The sequence below is a fragment of the Daphnia pulex genome, chromosome 1 (assembly GCF_021134715.1).
Source record: "Daphnia pulex isolate KAP4 chromosome 1, ASM2113471v1".
Classification (NCBI taxonomy): Eukaryota; Metazoa; Arthropoda; class Branchiopoda; order Diplostraca; family Daphniidae; genus Daphnia; species Daphnia pulex.
In genome coordinates, this window is record NC_060017.1 from 4,714,184 (window position 1) to 4,734,087 (window position 19,904).

Consider the following 19,904-nt stretch of genomic DNA (forward strand, 5'->3'; position numbering starts at 1 on the left):
ATGCAACAAAGACTATTAGTTAAAAAAGAGAAAAAAAGAGTTTGTTTTTTTCTCGAATGTACTTGGGTGAATACACGCCGAAGAGTTCCACAGAGAGAGAGAGAGACAATCTAAAGATCATATAGAAATGACATCGACTGCCGCATTATAGCAATGATGCTGGATGTTGATGCCCCGTGTCTATATATCCTTTTTACCCTAGACGATCCCCCCGCAGTAGACGTTCCTTTTTGGTGGTGGTGCGCGCGGCCTTGCTGGCTAATTTTTCTTCCGTGTTAGCTGAAGAGTGCAAATTAGTGGGTTCGCCTTATTTTGGGGAATATAACAAAGAAGAAACAAGAGACAAAGAAAATCTGCCTGAATGTGAGGCGAAAGCTGGTTTTGACCCGCATGAGCCATGACCAAAAGAACCAAACTCGACAGCTTATACACGTATACACGACGGCGGATGACGCTGCTGGGCGCCAGTTTCCGGTTGGAATGACGGCCGGTACTAAATAACCGACCGTGCGATTTCTACCCCCCACCCAACAAAAGAAAAGAAGATGAGAAATGACGGGTTCGGTTGGCAAGAAGCTTCTTTAGACTATTGCTGCTGCTGTACACATGCGACGTGGGTCTAGAACCAGTGTGCTGGGGCCGGCCTTCTCTGAGCTCTCTGGACTACCTATTTTCTGTGCGACTGTGTGCATCTAATCCGATTTGCTTTGTACGTTAGAAGCTGGGCTGTGCACAATGGTTAGACATATATGGTGCGGTGAGCCATTCCGCTTTGATTTTAATCTAAATAAATCGTAAGAGTGGATCAGCCGCGCCGGCTACAAGGAAACCACGAAACTTCTGTTTTCTTTTTCTTCTTTTTTCTCTTCACCATTTCTTGTTTTTTTTTTTCAACCCCTTTTGGGTTACTTTGAAATGATTTTGATGGATTGCAGTTAATTACTATCTTTCCAACTGTTGAGCGCTATGTAACCTTCGCTTCGACCGACACCAAACGCCGGTTATTAATTCCTCAACCAATCTGAGCAATGAACAAAATAGGGCCATTTAGGGTAATCGGTGAACGCCAAACAGAAGAACAGAATGCAAAGATAATGAGACGGATTTCCCACCAAAGTCCCAACGAAAAAAAAAAGAAAGTGAAAAAGAAGATCAGTATGCCGATCTTTGGCACCGTCTTCGATCGTCTACAGTTCGTATTTTTCGCCTTTCAAACAAAATAGAAAAAGAAGAAAGAAACAACTTTTGCATACCAAAAGCTAGACGACCATAACCGGCATCACGTTATCTGATTAGATGTATGTCTGTCTCTATCCTATATATCCCTCACTTTGTCTGTCTCCATTGTCGTCAGGCGCTTCTTGTATACACACAACAGTAACCCGATCATGTAAAACGGTGTACAAAAACCAGCCACTGTCGAATTAATGTACCGGAACCGAGCAACAAACGTCAACAAGGTTAGATCGTACATCATCTACACACTCGACACACTCGGCTACCGGCTTGTTATCACGATAACAATCCCCACAAAAAAACAAACTGAAACGCAGCACTCGGCAACCTCACCTTTTCGTGCAGTCATTCAGCATCGTTGACTGGGCGAAAAGTATCACCGGCGGGACGATCTACCGTGTCTATTTCACGTTATTGGTGCACGTGATAGCAGCAACACACTAAAAATGTCTTTTTTCATTTATAATACGACTAACTCAGGGGACGGAACGAAAAGCCCGAAAGTGCAAAGGAAATATCAATTTCTTACTTCCGAATTTGGGAGGAGGGTTTCGAGGGAGGATGGAGCAAACAGTGTACATGCGGACAATTTAATGGCGAAATGAATAATGGACTTACCGAACAGAGAAATCGATCCAGACCCTGGTGTCCGCGGAATTCCGGCCTAAACACTTTTCACGCAGCCCGCCCACATCGTTTGCACGCTCGTGTAGACCCATTGTTCATCAGACGTGAAACGTCAACGTGGAATTCAGTTAACGCTTTTAAACACAATTTACATACAATCCACAAGAGAATCACGTGAAAAAGAAACTATATACGTGCCCCTAGAGAAATACGTCTGTTGGCCACGAGACAAACTTCTGCACTAATTCTAGGCTACAAATTCTGGTAAAGTAATATTGTAATAAAAAGGGAAGGGTCAGCAAAAACTAAGGGTAAGGGGTTGCACGAGACAAACTACTGAACTGATTCTATACTGCAAATTCTGATGATGTAAAATTGTAATAGAGGAAGGGTCGGAAAAAATTAAGGGCAAGGGTTTGAAACATTTTTCAGAAATACCAAAACCAAGGAAGCGAAAGAGGAGGGGGGAGGTTTATACTTTTTTATCGTTTTAACTGAAGAAAAATAAAATAAAAAAAAAGGAACAAGGAAAAAAAGAGGGAAAGAAATCGACAAAGTGGAAACCATATATACACATCAAATAATCATAAATAAATAAATGAATGATGAAACAAAACTGCCGCGTTGTCTTTTGATGTATCATAAAAAGAAAAGCAAGGAATAAAAGAAAATAAAACAAAAAAGATAGAAAAAAAGTCAAAGAAAATGGAAGAATGGAGTGAAAAGCGGTCCCTTATAAGGGCAACTCGGCGTTCGTGTCGCTGTGGAACCGGAGGAGATGCTGATGGGCTCCTGATGGCGATGGCAGAGATCGCGCTTGTCACGCCTGATCGAAGCGCGCAGCCCTATAACATTGCTACGTGACGGTATGATGCGCGAAGCAAAAATTAGAGATTTAAAAACCCAAGAGAAGGTAAAAAAAAAAATAATAATAAATAAAACAAAAAGGAGGAAAGAAAAAAATGAAAAATGGATGAGAATAAACCTTGAAGGCGGAGGACAAATGAATAACTTTTGAAGTTCTTAACTCATAAAAACGCAACTATGGAGAGAGAGACATATTGAGCTCTTTCGTCTTTTTCTTTTGTTCTCATTTTCATTGTCGCTTATGTTTTTGTTTCGGGCGAGACTGTGAATGTGTGTCTCGGACAAAGTCGGAACATGTGTAACCCGAAACGGGACCTACCTGTTTCATCCTCTTTCACCGAATGCCACTCTCTGAACTATGTTGGACTTGGGTTTGAAAATTCAGCAATGCTGTCAGTAACCATGCAGACAAATATTTCTCCGACATTGAGTTCATCAGGTTCAATTTAATTGTCTAATGGTCCCCAGATGCTCCAGCGAGAGCTGCTGCTAGCTCCCGGGAATTCAATCTTTCGATTTGTATAATATATGGGTACTGTATCTTTTTTTCTTCGGGACCAGAAAATCTATAATCCCTGCAGCCTCGTGCGGCCTATGCATCAGTTTCTTATTCTCAATAAATCACTCTTTCACTTTATACTGCACGAACCAGGCAAAGTAAAGTTCACCATCCAATAGCAATCTCCTTTGTCCGGGAAAAAAGATATTGCTATCATGGTGTGGCACTAGAAAAGAAAAAACTAAACATATTTTACGTGGGCAAATCTTATTCCTTATTTTTCCGCCTTGGTACTAGATACACTAGATCAATAGTAACTATGAGGCAATGGATGACAAAGTTCCAGATATCTACAGTATTCGCACCTTATATATATCGAATATTCCAGTACGTTGTATCCGCTTACTGGATCCCTTTTACATAGTTCCATTGTATAACGTACACCCACCTCAGGTTTTCGTAGTGAAGGATAACTTTTCATCATCAGTTGCATTGTTAGGACTACCGCAAAATTGGATTTCGAAGTGGAGTAATAAAAAAAACAGCTTTTCAACAAGCGGAAAAAGACATTACTGAAAATAACTATTAGCTTGAATATCCACGAATAAACGTAATTGGATAACACACTATATTCAATTCACAGACAATTGAGCAGTTTGGCGCAACGAAAAGTTCTTCGGCTTTAACCTTTCAGTGTTAACAATATTTACAGAACGCCGGATCTCAGAATTTCTTACAGGGCAGAAAGGTTAAAGCATTTGTCTGTAAACGGATCGGCGTTGTACACACTAGCGGATAAGGGAAGTGAGAAAAAGAGGCTGTTGGATTAGGAACGGCGATAATTTTGAGAAGGACGCAAGCGCAAATAAAAAAGGAAAAGGATCATTTCCGCTAGTTTTACGGTTTCCGGGTAACGGGGTTCGTTCGACACATCAGGTTTACGCCTCGTCACACCGAAGCCGAAACATTTTTCGCGCCTTTATTTACGCTGCCACAGGAGCATTGGAGTTTGTCGACAGTAACAAATCGAGCAGAATCAACAGCGCAGTCCTCGTGAGACGTCGTTTGATACACAGGCCAGAAGACAAGTCATTAAGACTTAGATTCTCTTAGCTGATTAATAGTCTACAACGCTGCGGTCTGGTTTCGTTCCTAGACTGATGTTCATTCTGAGTTAATTCATCAGAAAACTAATCTCCCATTTTGTTTGCTCGCCTTCGCTTCCGCTGCGCGCGAATCCCTTTTCTGGAGATGATCGCAATACTTCCAGGCTTCTTCGCCAACACCGATAAGAAACCTTGGCACTATTGAGAGAAAAAGAAAAAAAGGAGGCGGGATAACGATGGGTCGGATGCTCCAAGCTGAGCGTACCCTGATCGGTGCCAGAACCACACAGGCAGCCCTTTTTTTTCTAATCAATCAATAGGATTGGTTCGTGTCATCGGCGATGTTCAAATACAATATAATACAAAACATAAAGGAGCCAATGGACTTAGGAGAGCCAGGGAGGCGTAGAGCTGGGTCAAGAAGAAAGAAGAAAATTCTCGAATAGATGTGATGTCATTACTTCCGGTTCGTCGTCCAGGTTTCTATTTCTAGACAACTGCGAATGGAGGGAAAGCACTGGCTGGATCAGGAGGGGCGGCAGCTGTCGCAAATCGAGTGTAATGGCATGGCATGGCAGACGCAGACCTATCGATTAGCCATCAAATGAATTACAGCCGTAGCTGTGAAATAACACTATAAAGTAGGACACCACGCGAGTCCCATTAAAATCTCCTCGCCCAGTTCATTGAAGACGCTAGTCTGCTTTCGACATCCGCCGAAAGGTTATATGGTGAACGATAGAGACCAGCTGTCAACATTATCAAATCGGCCAAAAAATGTGATGAGAAAAATATCTTTATTACTTTCATTAAAGAATTTTGTCTGTGACTCACGAATAAAGAAATACAGCAGTGAGATTCACTGTGAGAGTCGAAGAAGTAACACGTTTCTATAGGAATCGTCATCATCGTCGGTTTCCGGCCGCGGTGACTGCTCAACTTCGGCTGCTTGATCATCTTCAAAAAGAAAACTGGTTTTAGTACGACGAACAGCATATAAATATTCGAAACTCTTAAAACCTACCCAGGGGAAACATGTCGTCGTCGTCAGGGAATACTTCAACACCCTGGAGTTGACCATTCAATAGCACGGGAGCTATAGGTTCTATCACTTCATTATCACCACCAATGTCACCCACATTGGCTACGACTATGAAGTTTAAGTGATAAAAATAATTTAAAAAAAGGTGCTTTTAAGCATTTAAACAAGATTAGATGTCACCTTCAAGGAACATATTGTCATCATCCGGGAAAAGTTCTTCTCGGTTGTTCACTACAATAGGCGGACGTTGTTGGGCTAAATGTCGAGCTTGGACGAATCCGTCAAGCATCAACAATCTCTGCTGTACATAATAAGGAACAGCAACAGCCATTTCGTCAGCCGATGGTCCAACAAGGAAACGAAAAGTCAAATGTCCCATGTCATTTTTGACCTGGACCTGGCGCAACTCATGCTCGTAACAGCTGAACCTGTTGATGTAACAACGTTAAAACTTCCACATAATGAATAAATTTGTGAATAAATTTACTTTTGGTAAGCGTAATAATTTAGTCCGGCACATAGGGAACAGAGGATGCCCTCCTTTCGATTTCCAACAGTTGGTTCATTATTTAAGGTCATTATCTTGAGTGGAGTTGTAACGAGCGATGCAGATTTAGTTTTGCACTGCCCTGGCAGAACTTCTTGGCAGCGAAAACAAATGGCAATCGGGCCATGAGCGTCGAGGTAAGTGGCCGAATCGACTATTTTCTCTCGACGATCACCAACTGCCAAGAGAGTGTAGTAGCAGGCTGGATTGATTATCAGTTTCCGTTTTGCCCGCGTGACAGCCACGTACAGCAAGTTCCGCTCTTCCTGCTCTTCGCCGCTTACTTCACCATAAGCAAGAGTTGGAATGAAGTCGTCTAGCAAAACGACCGTATCCCACTCCATTCCCTTGGATTTGTGAGCGGTAGAGAAAACGACATCTGAAAAAAAAAGTAATAATCATTTGTTAAGACGTCAATTAATGGAAGCTCACGTGTTCCATACCTGCATCGGAAATGTAGACATGAGATTTTCGAATCGCATCGACATACGTCTCCGTTTTACTTTTCGCCCAGGTCACTTGAGCTATTCTCGCTCCCCACTCGTGGTCCATCGTGGCTTCTACGTATTTGGTGAAACTGGTGAAGTTTTCAAATAACTTCCGATTACGTAGAAAGGGACTGGTAATTTTGTCGTAGGCTGCAAAAAATAAGTTTGATATTCATTCAGCATAATTTAGCATTTTTAAGATTGAAACTACCTCCTCTCCAAAGATAATAAACGTCCATTATAAGGTCCAATCCCATGTTCTTAATTCCCTAAAAAATGAAATTTTCTTTCATTATTTACATCTCACAAACTTGAAAATAAGTTGATGTTACTCCGGCAAAAGCGATTTTAGGCTTCTGGGAACTGCTACCAAATTCACAACCAATAACTTCCACGACTTTCTTGAAAAGTGCCAGGTTGGTCCTAGCCAGGTAGCAAATCTTGCCGTTAGTTTGCAGTTGGTGGTTTAGTTGATCATTGGCATCGCTGAGCGATACCAGTGCATCGTGCACATCAATGCCTACCAAGCATTTATCATTGACATTATTCAAGACGGATAGACAGGAGTTGGCCATGAAACCAATTTCTGGTCCAAATCGGAATGACTAAGAAGAAGAAAAAAGTTAGACAATATAGCTATAGAGATTTGTTTCATGAAGTTACTTGAGTCAAGTAAAACGTGTGGGTAGCAGGGACTTTATTCAGTGCATTCACGGCATATCCTGGATTGAAGAAAGAAACTTATTAGGCAACCTCAAATAAATAAACGTTGAGTTTATGCTATTCTTACGCCAACGATAGATCTGCTGATGTGGATCTCCGACGATAATGCGTTTGCCTATGTTGCTGAGAAATATATCGAGCATGGCTCCGTTCAAATCTTGGCCTTCATCCACCATCACACAGTGAACTTTTTCAGTTTCGAATAAATTCGGTTTTTCCAACTGCCAAAGTTTGAGGAATGCATCACACGGCAATTTCAGACGCCTATCGTTTGGATTCTTAATGACAGACCAGACTTTTTGGGCGTCGGCCGCTAATTTCTAAAAAGAGGCAATTAATGGAATAACAGGTGTTTTTTAGAGAAGCAATAAACAGAGATTAATTAGCTGAATCTCACCTGTCGTTCATCGAGGGTCAGAATTCTGTCTTCAACAACATTTTCTCCTGTGGCATTATCTTCAGATGACGATTTGCTTCTGATTTTGGTGGGAGCATGTTCAGGAGTTATTGTATCATCAGCCGAACCCCAAAACCGATTAAGGGTGTCAAGAACCAGTTTCTCTCGTTGATATCTTTTTAGTCCTCGCCGATCCTTTTCAAGTATATGGCTTTTAACTAAACTCGTTGGGAAAATGTTACCCGTTTCTTTATTCTTCATCAAGCCAGTAGCAATGATGTGGTTACGAGCCAACTTATGAATCGTCGTGCATTTTACGTTTTTCGGAAATTTTCCGCCGGCTTCATCGGACACTGCTCTATTGAACACAATAAGCAGAAATTCGGTTTCTGGATTATTTTCGGTAAAACGTAGCAAAGTAGTAGTTTTCCCGCTTCCAGCAAACGCCACGATCTTGATTAACTAAAACAAACATGAAAAGAAATTCAAAGTTTTAATTTTTAGAAAATCTCTATAATTAATTTAAGCAATTTACATCATCTTTTTGGATGCGATGATTTACAATACGCGATTGTTCGTGTGTCAATGGAGGAGGTGAAGACTTTTGCTGGCTTGATGACTGGTTTGACACTTGACTAATAGGGGCACCCGTCCAGCGATTCTCAAACAAGTTGAGGGCATATATCAAATTATAATGCAACCTTTGAGATAAGTAAAATAACTTGTGATTATAAGAACAAAGCACAAATACACATTAAAGAATGCATACTTAGCTGGAATTCCAAACTTTCTGTGGAAGTAGAGAAACAAAGTGCATAAACAGTAAAATTTCTCCATTACCTCCTATATGCAAGGAATATGTGTTAGAGGAGGCAAAACAGGTTAAATTAATGATGGAAGATTGAATTTACCATTGTCGTGAAATCACTTTCAGAATGCGTCAATAAATCAAACAATCTATACATTTCCCATGTATCATTTGAGAAGATGCAAATCATAGCAGTAATCCCCCAGAGTGAAGTAGTTTTATACTGCTCAACCACTAATCTTTCAGCTAAACTGAAGCGGGTATGACTTTTCAAATACCTCATGGTATTCACAGGAGACCCAGTGAACTCCAAAAAATAGCTAAAACAGAGTTATTTATACTTAACAATATAAAACTTTTGGTAAATATGTCTTACAAAATCAAACCACGGAGACAGTTTTGCACTCCCGTAATGTTGTATGAATCACAGAGTTGGTCCAGGAAAGCAGTAGATTCCTCAACATTCAAGCTGTATGAAAGATAAAGTTTTTTCCAAGGTATAAACTGAAATAGGAGAACAAAAGTATGTCAATGTTCTATTGTTTAAAGAGTGGTTTCAAACAAAAATGAATGCCATATCGGCCATATACTACCCTACCTTCTGTCGACAAATGATTTCCCTCCAATTTTGGCACACAAGCACACATGACTTATGAAGATCTATAACAGGTATGTGGGCCAAAATATTTTCAAGCACTTGAACAGGAAGATTATTCATTTCAAAATTCGAAAATACTATTTTGTACAGAACTACAACCAGAGTTACAATTTCAACGTGTAGACGGACTCGTAAACGCGTCCGGTGCGTTGTATTTACGTTTTTCAACCAAAACAATAGCACAATCTAGCGTCCATCTAGCGTCCAAAATATGAAGTTTTTTTTAAATATCCAACTCAAACAAGAAAAAACCAGTTAATTAATCAATCAAAGCTAATTTCATTTTGATTCAATTAGTATAGAAATACTGAAATAGATTCATGAGATAAAAAAAATAAACTCGAATAAAAATAAAAGCCCAAAAAAGTGAAACTGATTGTGTCGGTTTTTAGAGAGTTTATTTTTGAATATTCTTCTCCAAACGTCTTTTTTCCCCAGCTGGGCAGCATTATTAAAGAGAAAGGTTCATACAAATGCATTATTTCATTTTGTTTATTCAGGAGAGTTACAGAAGCGGAAAAAACTGAACCAACTGACAAACTAGACACTAGATACAATCACGTGATGATGCGATGGGTAACGTTTAATATGATTGATATGGCTTAGATAAAGACCTAGCTGACCAATTAAGGATCTAATTTCCATTCCATTATATCAGCGTAGATGGCACTTGGGTTAGCCACAAGGGCACTTGTTTCGTAATATTTGGTCGTAAGCTTTCAAGCTTATTTGATGGTTTAATAAGTAACACTTATCACAATAAGGCGGCAAAGTTCCATGCAAGGTTGATTTTATTTCCCACACTACAAAGTTTATTTTTAATGATTTTGGACTGGGCATTACTTCATAGATTGGACGAGTTGCACTCTTGTATGGAAGGTCAACAAACTTAATAATGCAGTAGATGAAAAGGCATTCTCATCCACACGTTAGTGATTTCCTCTTTCGCTGAAATCAGCTTGAATGATTTGTTTTTTTAAGTACCAACGACACCTCCCATAAATAATAGTGCCAGGATACGTCGTTATCCATAAAGCTAATAGAAACGCAATATGTTACTTCAGCATTATCTTCTCAGAGGTATTGTTGTTTTAAACGTATTGTGAATATTGACGTATGCGGTAGTAACGGGAGCCGATATGTACAAGGCCTTCAAAATGGAGCCATTTGTGTACCTTGTTACTCGATCTTTACAGTTTGATATTTAGCCTAGATTATAGTAAGTGAACTCGGTTGACAGATGGTGGACGTCACATCGTACGAGCCATCACAATTGACGCAATCGAGGTGAGCCGTTCACTCTTTGACCTTCGTCTACTAAACAAATAAGTTGATTGAGTCTACGAGATTTCAAATTTCTAGGCTTACGCTCTTTGCGATAATATCAATATAATAGCTGCACAAAATGTAAAATACGTGCACGAAAACGTGATGGCCGGTGATGGCCACAGAACGGCATCCATTTTTGAGAGATAATTCTAAAAACAAAAAAACCCGCAAGATTAGTCTCCGTGATTTGGAGTCGAATACTTGATCCGTTTCAAAGTCAAAGGTTGGTGGCAAACAAGATTCTTTACCTCTAAACCATGTTTCGTTAATCGATCTTCTATAAAATTTGAAATAACCCCGCCTCTAGCTCTTAGCAAAGCATCATGTGCGGACGACTATAAAACCCAAATATCTTGACGGTCGATTCAATTAGATATTCACAGCAGTACCTGTGCACCAAGGTAGACCCATAGATTTGTTGTACCTTTATTTCTTATGTGCTAATAGTTTTTTTTCAATTATTATTTTCAAGATTCAATCACAATCACCATGAAATTGACATTGCCATTTGTTGTCGTCTGTGGATTGATGAGTTGCGCTCTGCTGGTTGAAGCCAAATCCAGCAACAGCTTCCGCGAACGTAAATTATCATCGGAAAATTAGCGACATTGAAATTGAAAAATTAACAATTAATCTGATTTTTTTTTTTTTTTTTTTTGCATCAGTGATATCGAACAAGGCAGGCTCTTGCGCTGGAAGATGCGGTCAGTCCGGAACCGACTCCACTAAGCCTTGCCAGTGCAATCTATCCTGTCAGACGTACGGCGACTGTTGCGACGACTACCTCACTCTCTGCAATTCTTGCGACGGACGCTGTTCTGCTGCTTATGATAACAAGTGGCCATGCCAATGCAATGTTGACTGCCCATCCTACGGCAACTGTTGCTCCGACTATCCGGCTCTATGCCAAGGAGGTAACTTTGTACTTACCACTTTTATACAATAAGTTTGTTGTCAGCGGATGTCAAAAGTCTAAATATTAAATATCCTATTGTCGCAGTCACAACAACCGTGAAGACCACAGTTACAGTTCCAGATTTGACAACCACAACTACCCCCATTCCAACCACACCATTTTCCTGCCCTGATGATTACACCGCCAAACATCCAAACCCCGACGACTGTCAATCTTTTTACGAATGTGTAGCCGGAGTGGCGTATCTTGTAGTAAGTTTTCGTGTTTAAACATATTTGTTTACTTTTGAATCCTTTTTACAATTTCCATAGGGTATAATCCTAATATTATTGATCTATTTAGAACTGCCCACCTGGCCTTTACTACAATCCGGATTTACAAGTCTGCGATTACCTCGATAATGTTCCATCGTGCCAATAAAAAAAGTCATCTAGTCAAACTAAAATTGTCCCGCCGGATAAAAATATGTGAATCCTCTGAAATATTTTAAGTACTTTCATCAAATGCTTTAAATACATGCACACGAATTTTTCATTTCTGGTTTCTTACTCATATATTTAAAAGCTAATTACACAATTTAAAAATCATTCAGCGGTATTTTGCCAATAAATAGACATACGGTTTTTATAAAAACAGAGAACAGATCGCTTTTCTAATGTTCAAGATAGAAACAGTTGTTTGCATAAGAATTAATACGAAAGTTAAAAGAAACTTTTCTTTTCCCTTGCTTCTTACAAGATGTAAATCTGAAGACAGGCTCATTTACGAACACCTTGGATGATTGAGGCCTATGGGAATTGATTCTTTGTACTGTACAATAAGTGGCAATGAGGGCAGTATCGACTACACCAATCGATTAGTCTATCGACAAAATCGGGTCGGTTTCAAAGTCGAGCTTGGCTGCAAGGAAACGTAATCACTCTGCTATAGTCAACTGATCAACCATTGCACTCTTAATATGTATTTGGAAATAACCACGCCTCTACGCAATACCCATCACCACGCCTCGGCTATGTATAAAACTGAGAAGTCTGACAGTCGGTTAAACTTAACGATATTCGTCGTATGCAATTTCCAGTGGCTTGTAAGTGTATGTTCTGTTTACGTATATTAGTATCTAGATTTTTAAATTAATTTCTCTACCTTTTTTTCTTTTTTACTATGATAGGCTTAGCTCTTTTTCTTTTCAAGAATTAATACGCGTTCATCATGAAAGTTTTAATTTTTATTGCCATTTTTGGATTGATGAATGTCGCTGTACAAATTGAGGCCAAGAGAAGTAGCTTCCGCGAACGTAATTACTAATTAGCATAATTTGCATATCTACAATCAGCGGTATAATGACTTAATCCAAAATGTTCCCTATCAGTTTTGATGTCGAGCAAAATAGCCGATTCTTGTGTCGGCAGATGCGGCCAGTCGGAAACTGATCCCGCTATGACCTGTCAGTGTAATCCATCCTGTCAGACAGCTGGTTGGTTCATTTTATTAACGATGGTTCTACGTGCATTCCTTATAATATTTCCTATTGTTAACGTGACTCTACAGGTGACTGTTGCTCGGACTTTATATCCACGTGCAACACATGCGCTACTTGGGGACGCTGCACTGCTGGAAACGATCCTAGTTGGCCGTGTCAGTGTACCGCTGAATGCGCAGACAGCAACGATTGCTGCCCCGATTACGCGTATCTATGCGGCGGAGTTGGTCCAACAGGTAATCACGAGTCAAATGAAACATGATAAAGACATTTCAAGGACTGCAAATGGAAAGTTAGGCTTAAAACAATTAAGCGAGAAATAATTTAGCATTCCCTTTATTTGTACTGAAATGTTCTATTTACGAGACGGCTGTTACCTTGGGGTTTTTATCTGCTGATAGGGACGTGAGCGGTTAAAACCCAATCGTGTTTTTATCGACTTTATTGCCTATTTTGCTTAAGGCAATTCAATTCTTTTTAAACAGGCACAGGTACAACCATTAAGACAACTACCCCTGGCGGCGGAGCTGGATCTTGCGCTGGAAGATGTGGCCAGTCCGGAACGGACTCCACTAAGCCTTGCCAATGCAATCTATCCTGTCAGACGTATGGAGACTGTTGCAGTGATTTCAACGATATCTGCAATTCTTGCCAGGGACGCTGCTCTGCTGCATATAATAACAAGTGGCCATGCCAATGCAATGTTGACTGTCCATCCTATGGCAATTGCTGCAACGACTATTCGGCCCTTTGCCTTGCAGGTATATAGCCTAATCCTGCTTGGATGTAAATTTAACACAGCTTTCGGACCACGACTGGGATGGGGACACACAAATTTGTTAATCGTGAAATTTCGTATGCAATATAACCTATAATTAGCTTATTTTTTGAGAAATAATTTACTTTTAAAAAAATCTATTCTTTAAAAAAATAAAGTTAAAAGATGAAACCGTAAGGCTTCGAGGTTTTACATTACACAAACTATCATAACGATAACATAATAACATCATAACTTCATTTTATGATGCACTAATTAATCTGAGACTTTTCTATGTAAGCTGCATTAGTCTGTGCTGTGTGTCTGCTAAAAGGCCAGTGGGAAGTGAACGATCAAAGTTTTTTCTCATCATATTTTATGCTACATTTGTGTTATCTTGTTGATCATAACGGCCATGAATGTTTTTATCAGTATTTACCATAGATTAACTATAGATTAGTGGTCTTATACGTTTATATTATCGCTGTTAAAAAGACTTAAACTTCAATGTTATAAAATTGTATGAATATGAAACTCTTTTGATTGCAGTTACAACAACCGTTAAAACGACAGTTAGCACTACAACTATCGCAACCACTATTCCTACTACAACTATTTCAACAACTGTTCCTACTACAACAATACTCAAAACAACAACAATCACGCCTGTCACCACAACATCCACCACCACCTCTTCTCCAGAATCATTTACTTGCCCTAACGATCTCTTCGGAAAATATCCGAATCCCAATGACTGCAAAACATTTTACGAATGCGCAGCCGGTCAAGCACATTTAATGGTAAGTCTTCAATTTCTTCTAAAATATGAGTGCCGTCTAATAATATGAATAATACTACTCTTGTTTTCATTAGAATTGCCCGCCTGGCCTTTACTACAATCCGGACTTACAAGTCTGTGACTACCTTGATAATGTTCCTTCTTGTCAATGAAATTGTTCATAGGTTAATTGCTTTGTTACTCTGTTGAAAAGTACATTGAAAATCTCTTTTAGCACAAATCGTTGGTGATTGTTTTTACCAACTAAATAATAAGTAAAAATCATCAAATTTCCCTTGTTGACTTCATTTTAATTTTAAATCTGAAATAATCAACGCCACCAAATAGAAAAAAAGGAAGAATAAAGATACATTTTTCCTACCTTAAAGCCTGGGAAATACAGCCAGGTATCAAATGCTCCAGCATCCGTAGAAAAGTTGAAAGGGCGTCCTTGTGAACACACACTCGCATGGGTGTACGCGAGGACAGAGTGGATTTAAAGAAAGGGGAAGAAGAGATACGTAAATCGACCGGCATCAGTAGTTTCTCCAATCAAACGGGATGCTGTTTATCTAAATAAATCATGGGTTAATGAATTAAAAATATTTATATAGAAACAACAAGTAAGGATAAGTTGAAAATGAGACAGTGAGTAAACCCTAATTGTTAATACAAAATAAGGCTTCCATGTAATATACTGCATATTTATGCAAGTTATGGCTCATTAATATCTAGTAGGTCACAGTCGAATAAAATTAGTGAAATTATTACCTAAGTGATGGTCCTCACTCCTCAGATTGTTGCTGATGGCTGGTCAATACCAGCACAAGCGAAACTGGCATATCATTTGGTTGTGATGGCTGGCTCAGGTCATAAAATCTGCATGAAGGAAAAGGTTACTAGGCATAGTGCAAACAAACTGGCATGCATCGACAGGGAGCTTACGTGAAAAATGATAGTCAGGAACTAAGCTTTCACAATTTTAAATTTAGAACAGGTTTAACTCTTCTATTTAAGCTCCCATAATCATTCTATTTGTATTCTTAGTTTTATTTACCTGCAAAACAGCATGGAGTGTGTTTTAAGCGATTCCAAGATTCGCGACTAGATACGTTTTTTTTTGTAATCTCAAGAACGAACTTCGTCTCTTTTTCGAAACTTGTAAACAAATCGAAAGCAGACGACACTAATATTCTAATTAACCTTGCTTAAATAAGATATCGATAGAAATTATTCTTAATCGACCCACTCTTTCCTAAATCCAAATTGCTAAAAATACGATAAAAGCAGCATCTGCTGAACGGATCAGGATTATTACGTCTCATTTAAGTTACTCTGAGTCTGAGCCCCCCTACACGGACGACAAAGTAACGTCAAAATTTTCAAGAAACCCACAGAAAATTAGTTTTAGACCGAATACGCCACAATAACTCTCCAGAACCGGAACACGAGAGGGAATAAATTCTTATTATTTGAAAGAAATGCATATTTTAGGGGAAATCTGAAACACCCGCTCAGTTTTCACTCCCGTGGTGCATCGTTTTGCCGGTTGGAGCGCTGCGTTCACATTTACTTTGGAATGTGGGTTATTTTATTCAAAAATTGTACCAGTATATGCGTAACATTACTCCCTTACAGAAGGCAAGCTATCGCACAGAACTGTTTGATCTTCACAGGTAGCCGAAGCTGAACGCCACTACTAACAATTTTATAGTTATAGCGGAGCTGGGTCTGTGTTAATAGTTTGGACGTACATCAGCAGCGAACGCGTCACCTTCTGGTCACGAATCCAGCGCTGTACCATCACGCCCATAACGGTATGTTCAACGGCAACTTCTAACTGACATAATTCAGAAAATTTGAGATCATAAATTGTAATTGTACCGAAATTGTAATAATTATTTTACAAATGTGATACATTTTATAATTATCATAACCAAATAATTTGACTTAGTTCTTTTCAGCAATCAAAAATTTTATTGTGCTGGCCAATGCGCTTCAATGAGAATAAAATATATTAAATAACCGATTACGACACCAATGTGAGGTATTACTACGGGAATCCAAAACCAGGTCCAGTCTCTGAAACTACGAGTGAATAATGAGTCATAAAAGCAGTAATTTAGGAAAAATCTACTTAGACAAATAGTACCTAAAAACCTTGATTCCCCATCCAGCAAAGTAAGTCAAAATCCTAGGAGATAAATCGCGAGCAGGATTCGGAGAGCCACCTGTATTAAGTGAGAATCCAATAGCCAATTCCAAAACCAAAAATCCAATATACAGGGCCACGAGCGGAAGCGGAATACGCATGTTCTTGGGATCGGTTAAAGCGGCCACACAGAGTGCAAGTAAGGCACTTCCAAAAAGCTGATAAATAAAAACTAATAATAATTAACTGCCACGGTTTTAAAATTGAAAAATGGCCAGAAGCAAACCTGATCTATAATACATCCTGCGATGGAGACGTATGGCAAAGGGTATGTAGCAAAAATGGCAGCCAATCCCGGATCTTCGTTTGTGATGTAAAATTCGCCATCGCCTTTAAACATTATGGCGTCTAAAAGAGAAGTTTGAAAAAAAATAAAATAAAAACATTTCTCTGACATAGTACACTGAATATCCCACCCCAATAAACTCCAAGAACAGCTGCAGCTCCGCAAAAAGCACCAAGGTATTGTGCTATCTAGTAAACCGGCAATTTAGCCCAGGGTAAAATACCTCTCAGAGCGAATAGAAGAGAGAATGCCGGATTAGAGTGAGCGCCTTGTTTTGATTGGGAAATTGATGTGGAAATGGTTAAAGTTTGTGTAGATATTGAACTTTGTTTCGTTCGTACCTGAAGCACCGCAAGCGATTAAGATACCAGACATGGCGGCAACGAACGCACCCCATTTCGGGGCGACTCCGCTTCCCTTCTCTCCGTCCGTAAGGACAGCCTGGGCGATTAAGCCATTCACAAACGCCTTACAAAATCATAGAAAGGTCTTGAGTGTGACGCATAAAAATATGAAATGGTTGTTGCTATTATTTGCTAACAATTTACTTACCAAAATAGCAAATGTGCTAATAAATTCGGCTAAAAAAGCTCGAACATAAAGCCGATGATAAATAGCGGACGCGGAACTTTTCAATAACTTCAGAGCTGATGTGAAAGCCATCTCGAAATGACCATTTGATATGGCAAACTGGTATAAATTCTAATACGGTACAAAGATCGAAGATGGTGTGAGCTATATGAACCCTCAAACCTACAAATTCATTAGATAGCACGAATAACTTGGGCGATTATTCAGTTATGATAATTCATATTTCTGAATGAATCGCACGATTCATGATGATTATAAACGTTAGTGACTAATGTTCCCACTCAAATTTAAAAAAAACAACGAAAATGTTGCGTAGTCATCCGACGATGAGATCTGACCTGTATCAGACTGCATATCTATGTCGATAAATTTTCACAAAGCACAGATCTTAAACTGTCGCTCGCGAGTTGCCCAACAAGTGCAACTAAAATAGAGAAAACCTAAACAAAGAAAAAGGCTACTGCATTATGCATAGAATTGGCGCTTATTAAAAATTCTTTCCTCTCTAACCTTTAAACTCTTACTTTCGCTGTTCGTGGATCGTTTTCTAAAATGTAAATGATCCTAGAGAGTCCCTCAATAAAAAAATAAGGGATCTTGTTTAAATGACAAAATAAGTTACATTAACACATAATGTGAGAGGAAGCTTAACTTACCTTTAGGCTACGCTGTAAAAAGGTGACTGCATATGCGCAAAAGAAATTTGTTGTTGTTTAGGATGTGTTTCGTCAGCAAAGAATTGAAAGTGAATGATAAAAATTGAACCATTTATAGTTTTCAAATTCTTTTGAGTTTTTGTCATGGATTTCATCATCAGCATATTTTAAATACATGAAGAGCAAGTATGCATGGGTTACGTAGAAGAAAGTTGAGCATCAGTTTCTTGTTTTCGTTTCCTCTCTTGGGCTTCTCTCATAGACTGCAATACTCTGGCTTCAAAATCGGCCATCGACATTGGTGCAGCTGAAGTTGGGGGTGGTTGTTTTGAAGGTTCTGCTGCACTTGGTTGATCTCCTTTGATCCATGAGAGAGTCAGTGGGTGTCCATTTATTCCTCTCTCCACAGCATATGCTAAATCTGCATCTTTTTTGTTGGCAAACTCCACAATTGCACTTCCTTTCTTCTTTGTTGAAATGAGCAAAGCAAGTATGTTTCCATATTTCTGGAGGACTGAATGAAGCTTTTCCTGTGTGTAAGGATCTGAGCCCTCTGGTTCAACTTTCCAAGACAGTTTCATTCTTGCACTTACAATTCCTCTGGTTGATATTTGTTCTTTCTCCTTTGCCAATTCAAGGCGGATTTTCTCTTGTTCTTCTGCCAAATGGTTTGAACCTTGTTTCCTCAATCGCTCAATTTCAGCCTTGAGCTGTTCTTCTGGACTCCTCTGTGGGACAGTCCTCCCAGATGTTTGATGGGCTTTTTCTCTTGCTTCAAGCTCATCCTTGAGTTTTTTCCTCTTGGAATCAAGTTTCTTATACCTTAGTTCTGTTTCCTTTTTGGCTCTTAAAACACGATCATATGCAGCTTTAGCAGATTCATCAGAAAGGACTTTTAGCGCTTCTGATAATTGATGAAAAAGCTTGGCTGCTTCAGGATCTGAAATTCAAAGCAAAACATTTATTTTTAGACATATAGTAACTAATTAGTATTGTACCAATTGTGTGTTTGAAACCTGAACTGATCTATTATTTCTCAATTATTCGTGTTATACAAGTTAATTACCTGGATTTTTGTCAGGGTGAACTTTTAAGGCTTTCTTACGATACGCTGTTTTGATTTCTTGTACTGTAGCATCGGGAGACACTTCAAATAAACCATATAAATCTAATTTTGTCACGTCTATTTTCGACATTTTTGATTTTTTGGACACGTAAAATTACGTACTGCTGTTGACTGTTTACAGAGTTGCCAGATATAATTAATCGCAAAATTTCCGAGTCGCATCTCGCATCCGCATTTTGTAATTTTTTATTTTAATGGCATAAATACGCACTATTTATTTAATGACTTTTCCATTAAAAAACAAACAAAAAAATGTATTAATAAACATGTTCAGGATTTGTATGGGTAAAAGAATGGCATTTTGTACATACAGCATTTTGTGTTCGGTGCGCAGTGCGTACCAGATAAAATTTGTTGAAAAAATTTAAAAAAAACGTAGCTAAAAAAAGATTCGTAAATATCAAAATTAGGTATTCTTTTCATTTCTAGTTTCTACTTCGTTCATGTCGTTAGGGGGCAGGTGAAAGTTAAAGTCGATTCGATAATTGTAGAAATCAAGGGGTATTATGAAAAGAATGTTTCAGTACCTGCGTAGCATTACAATTCATGGATTTGATTTGTAAGCCATAGCGATGGTCTGATGTAATCTTCACAGCTGCCAATGGCAACTCCAAGCTTGATCATATGGATATCAACTTGAAGTTCAGGGCTGTGACTTCATAATCGATTTGACTCATAGCGGGGTTGAACCCGGTGCTACTAGCATGACAATCGCGCGTGTTAACTCATGAGCCAACTTGACAACATTGTTCCCCGAATTCAAAAGAGCCATATT

The 19,904-nt window shown here is 39.0% G+C and overlaps 3 protein-coding genes and 1 long non-coding RNA gene across 5 annotated transcripts; all 4 read right to left on the reverse strand.

Moving 5' to 3' along the window:
- Window positions 1–5,115: 5,115 nt before the first annotated feature.
- Window positions 5,116–9,170, reverse strand: LOC124198518 (F-box DNA helicase 1-like). Of its 2 annotated transcripts, none has more exons than XM_046594389.1 (15): window positions 8,939–9,170; window positions 8,717–8,844; window positions 8,444–8,660; window positions 8,302–8,375; window positions 8,068–8,233; window positions 7,533–7,994; window positions 7,203–7,455; window positions 7,076–7,134; window positions 6,745–7,017; window positions 6,624–6,681; window positions 6,368–6,562; window positions 5,865–6,303; window positions 5,558–5,805; window positions 5,360–5,485; window positions 5,116–5,283 (listed from the first exon to the last, which is right to left on the reverse strand). In XM_046594389.1, the coding sequence occupies exons 1-15, from the start codon at window positions 9,056–9,058 to the stop codon at window positions 5,195–5,197; spliced, it is 2,907 nt and encodes a 968-aa protein (XP_046450345.1). In that variant the 5' UTR covers window positions 9,059–9,170; the 3' UTR covers window positions 5,116–5,194. The 2 variants fall into 2 exon arrangements, with proteins under 2 accessions (XP_046450345.1, XP_046450338.1); XM_046594382.1 differs by having other exon boundaries at window positions 5,116–5,292.
- A 304-nt stretch (window positions 9,171–9,474) lies between these two features.
- LOC124198531 lies at window positions 9,475–15,429 on the reverse strand. Its single transcript, XR_006876595.1, has 3 exons — window positions 15,316–15,429; window positions 15,030–15,137; window positions 9,475–14,830 (listed from the first exon to the last, which is right to left on the reverse strand). It is a non-coding gene; the product is annotated as an uncharacterized LOC124198531 (long non-coding RNA).
- Window positions 15,430–16,216: 787 nt separating this feature from the next.
- Window positions 16,217–18,099, reverse strand: LOC124198544 (aquaporin-9-like). The gene is made up of 8 exons (XM_046594422.1): window positions 18,004–18,099; window positions 17,858–17,943; window positions 17,309–17,787; window positions 17,098–17,224; window positions 16,887–17,024; window positions 16,697–16,818; window positions 16,411–16,628; window positions 16,217–16,346 (listed from the first exon to the last, which is right to left on the reverse strand). The coding sequence occupies exons 6-8, from the start codon at window positions 16,808–16,810 to the stop codon at window positions 16,235–16,237; spliced, it is 444 nt and encodes a 147-aa protein (XP_046450378.1). The 5' UTR covers window positions 16,811–16,818; window positions 16,887–17,024; window positions 17,098–17,224; window positions 17,309–17,787; window positions 17,858–17,943; window positions 18,004–18,099; the 3' UTR covers window positions 16,217–16,234.
- Window positions 18,098–19,259, reverse strand: LOC124198536 (dnaJ homolog subfamily C member 17-like). Its single transcript, XM_046594410.1, has 2 exons — window positions 19,070–19,259; window positions 18,098–18,943 (listed from the first exon to the last, which is right to left on the reverse strand). The coding sequence occupies exons 1-2, from the start codon at window positions 19,197–19,199 to the stop codon at window positions 18,201–18,203; spliced, it is 873 nt and encodes a 290-aa protein (XP_046450366.1). The 5' UTR covers window positions 19,200–19,259; the 3' UTR covers window positions 18,098–18,200.
- Between the last annotated feature and the right edge of the window lie 645 nt (window positions 19,260–19,904).

What these genes read in the sequence shown, in the direction of transcription:
- LOC124198518 (XM_046594382.1), bottom strand. Translation starts at nt 9,058, where the DNA reads ATGAATAATCTTCCTGTTCAAGTGCTTGAAAATATTTTGGCCCACATA. An exon ending in AAGTTTGGAATTCCAGCTAA is followed by an intron (nt 8,234 to 8,301) that starts GTATGCATTCTT and finishes CTTATCTCAAAG; the next exon opens with GTTGCATTATAATTTGATAT. An exon ending in ATCGCATCCAAAAAGATGAT is followed by an intron (nt 7,995 to 8,067) that starts GTAAATTGCTTA and finishes TGTTTGTTTTAG; the next exon opens with TTAATCAAGATCGTGGCGTT.
- LOC124198544 (XM_046594422.1), bottom strand. Translation starts at nt 16,810, where the DNA reads ATGTTTAAAGGCGATGGCGAATTTTACATCACAAACGAAGATCCGGGA. An exon ending in CAGGATGTATTATAGATCAG is followed by an intron (nt 16,629 to 16,696) that starts GTTTGCTTCTGG and finishes TTTATTTATCAG; the next exon opens with CTTTTTGGAAGTGCCTTACT. An exon ending in TGGGGAATCAAGGTTTTTAG is followed by an intron (nt 16,347 to 16,410) that starts GTACTATTTGTC and finishes ATTCACTCGTAG; the next exon opens with TTTCAGAGACTGGACCTGGT.
- LOC124198536 (XM_046594410.1), bottom strand. Translation starts at nt 19,199, where the DNA reads ATGTCGAAAATAGACGTGACAAAATTAGATTTATATGGTTTATTTGAA. An exon ending in TCACCCTGACAAAAATCCAG is followed by an intron (nt 18,944 to 19,069) that starts GTAATTAACTTG and finishes TTTGAATTTCAG; the next exon opens with ATCCTGAAGCAGCCAAGCTT.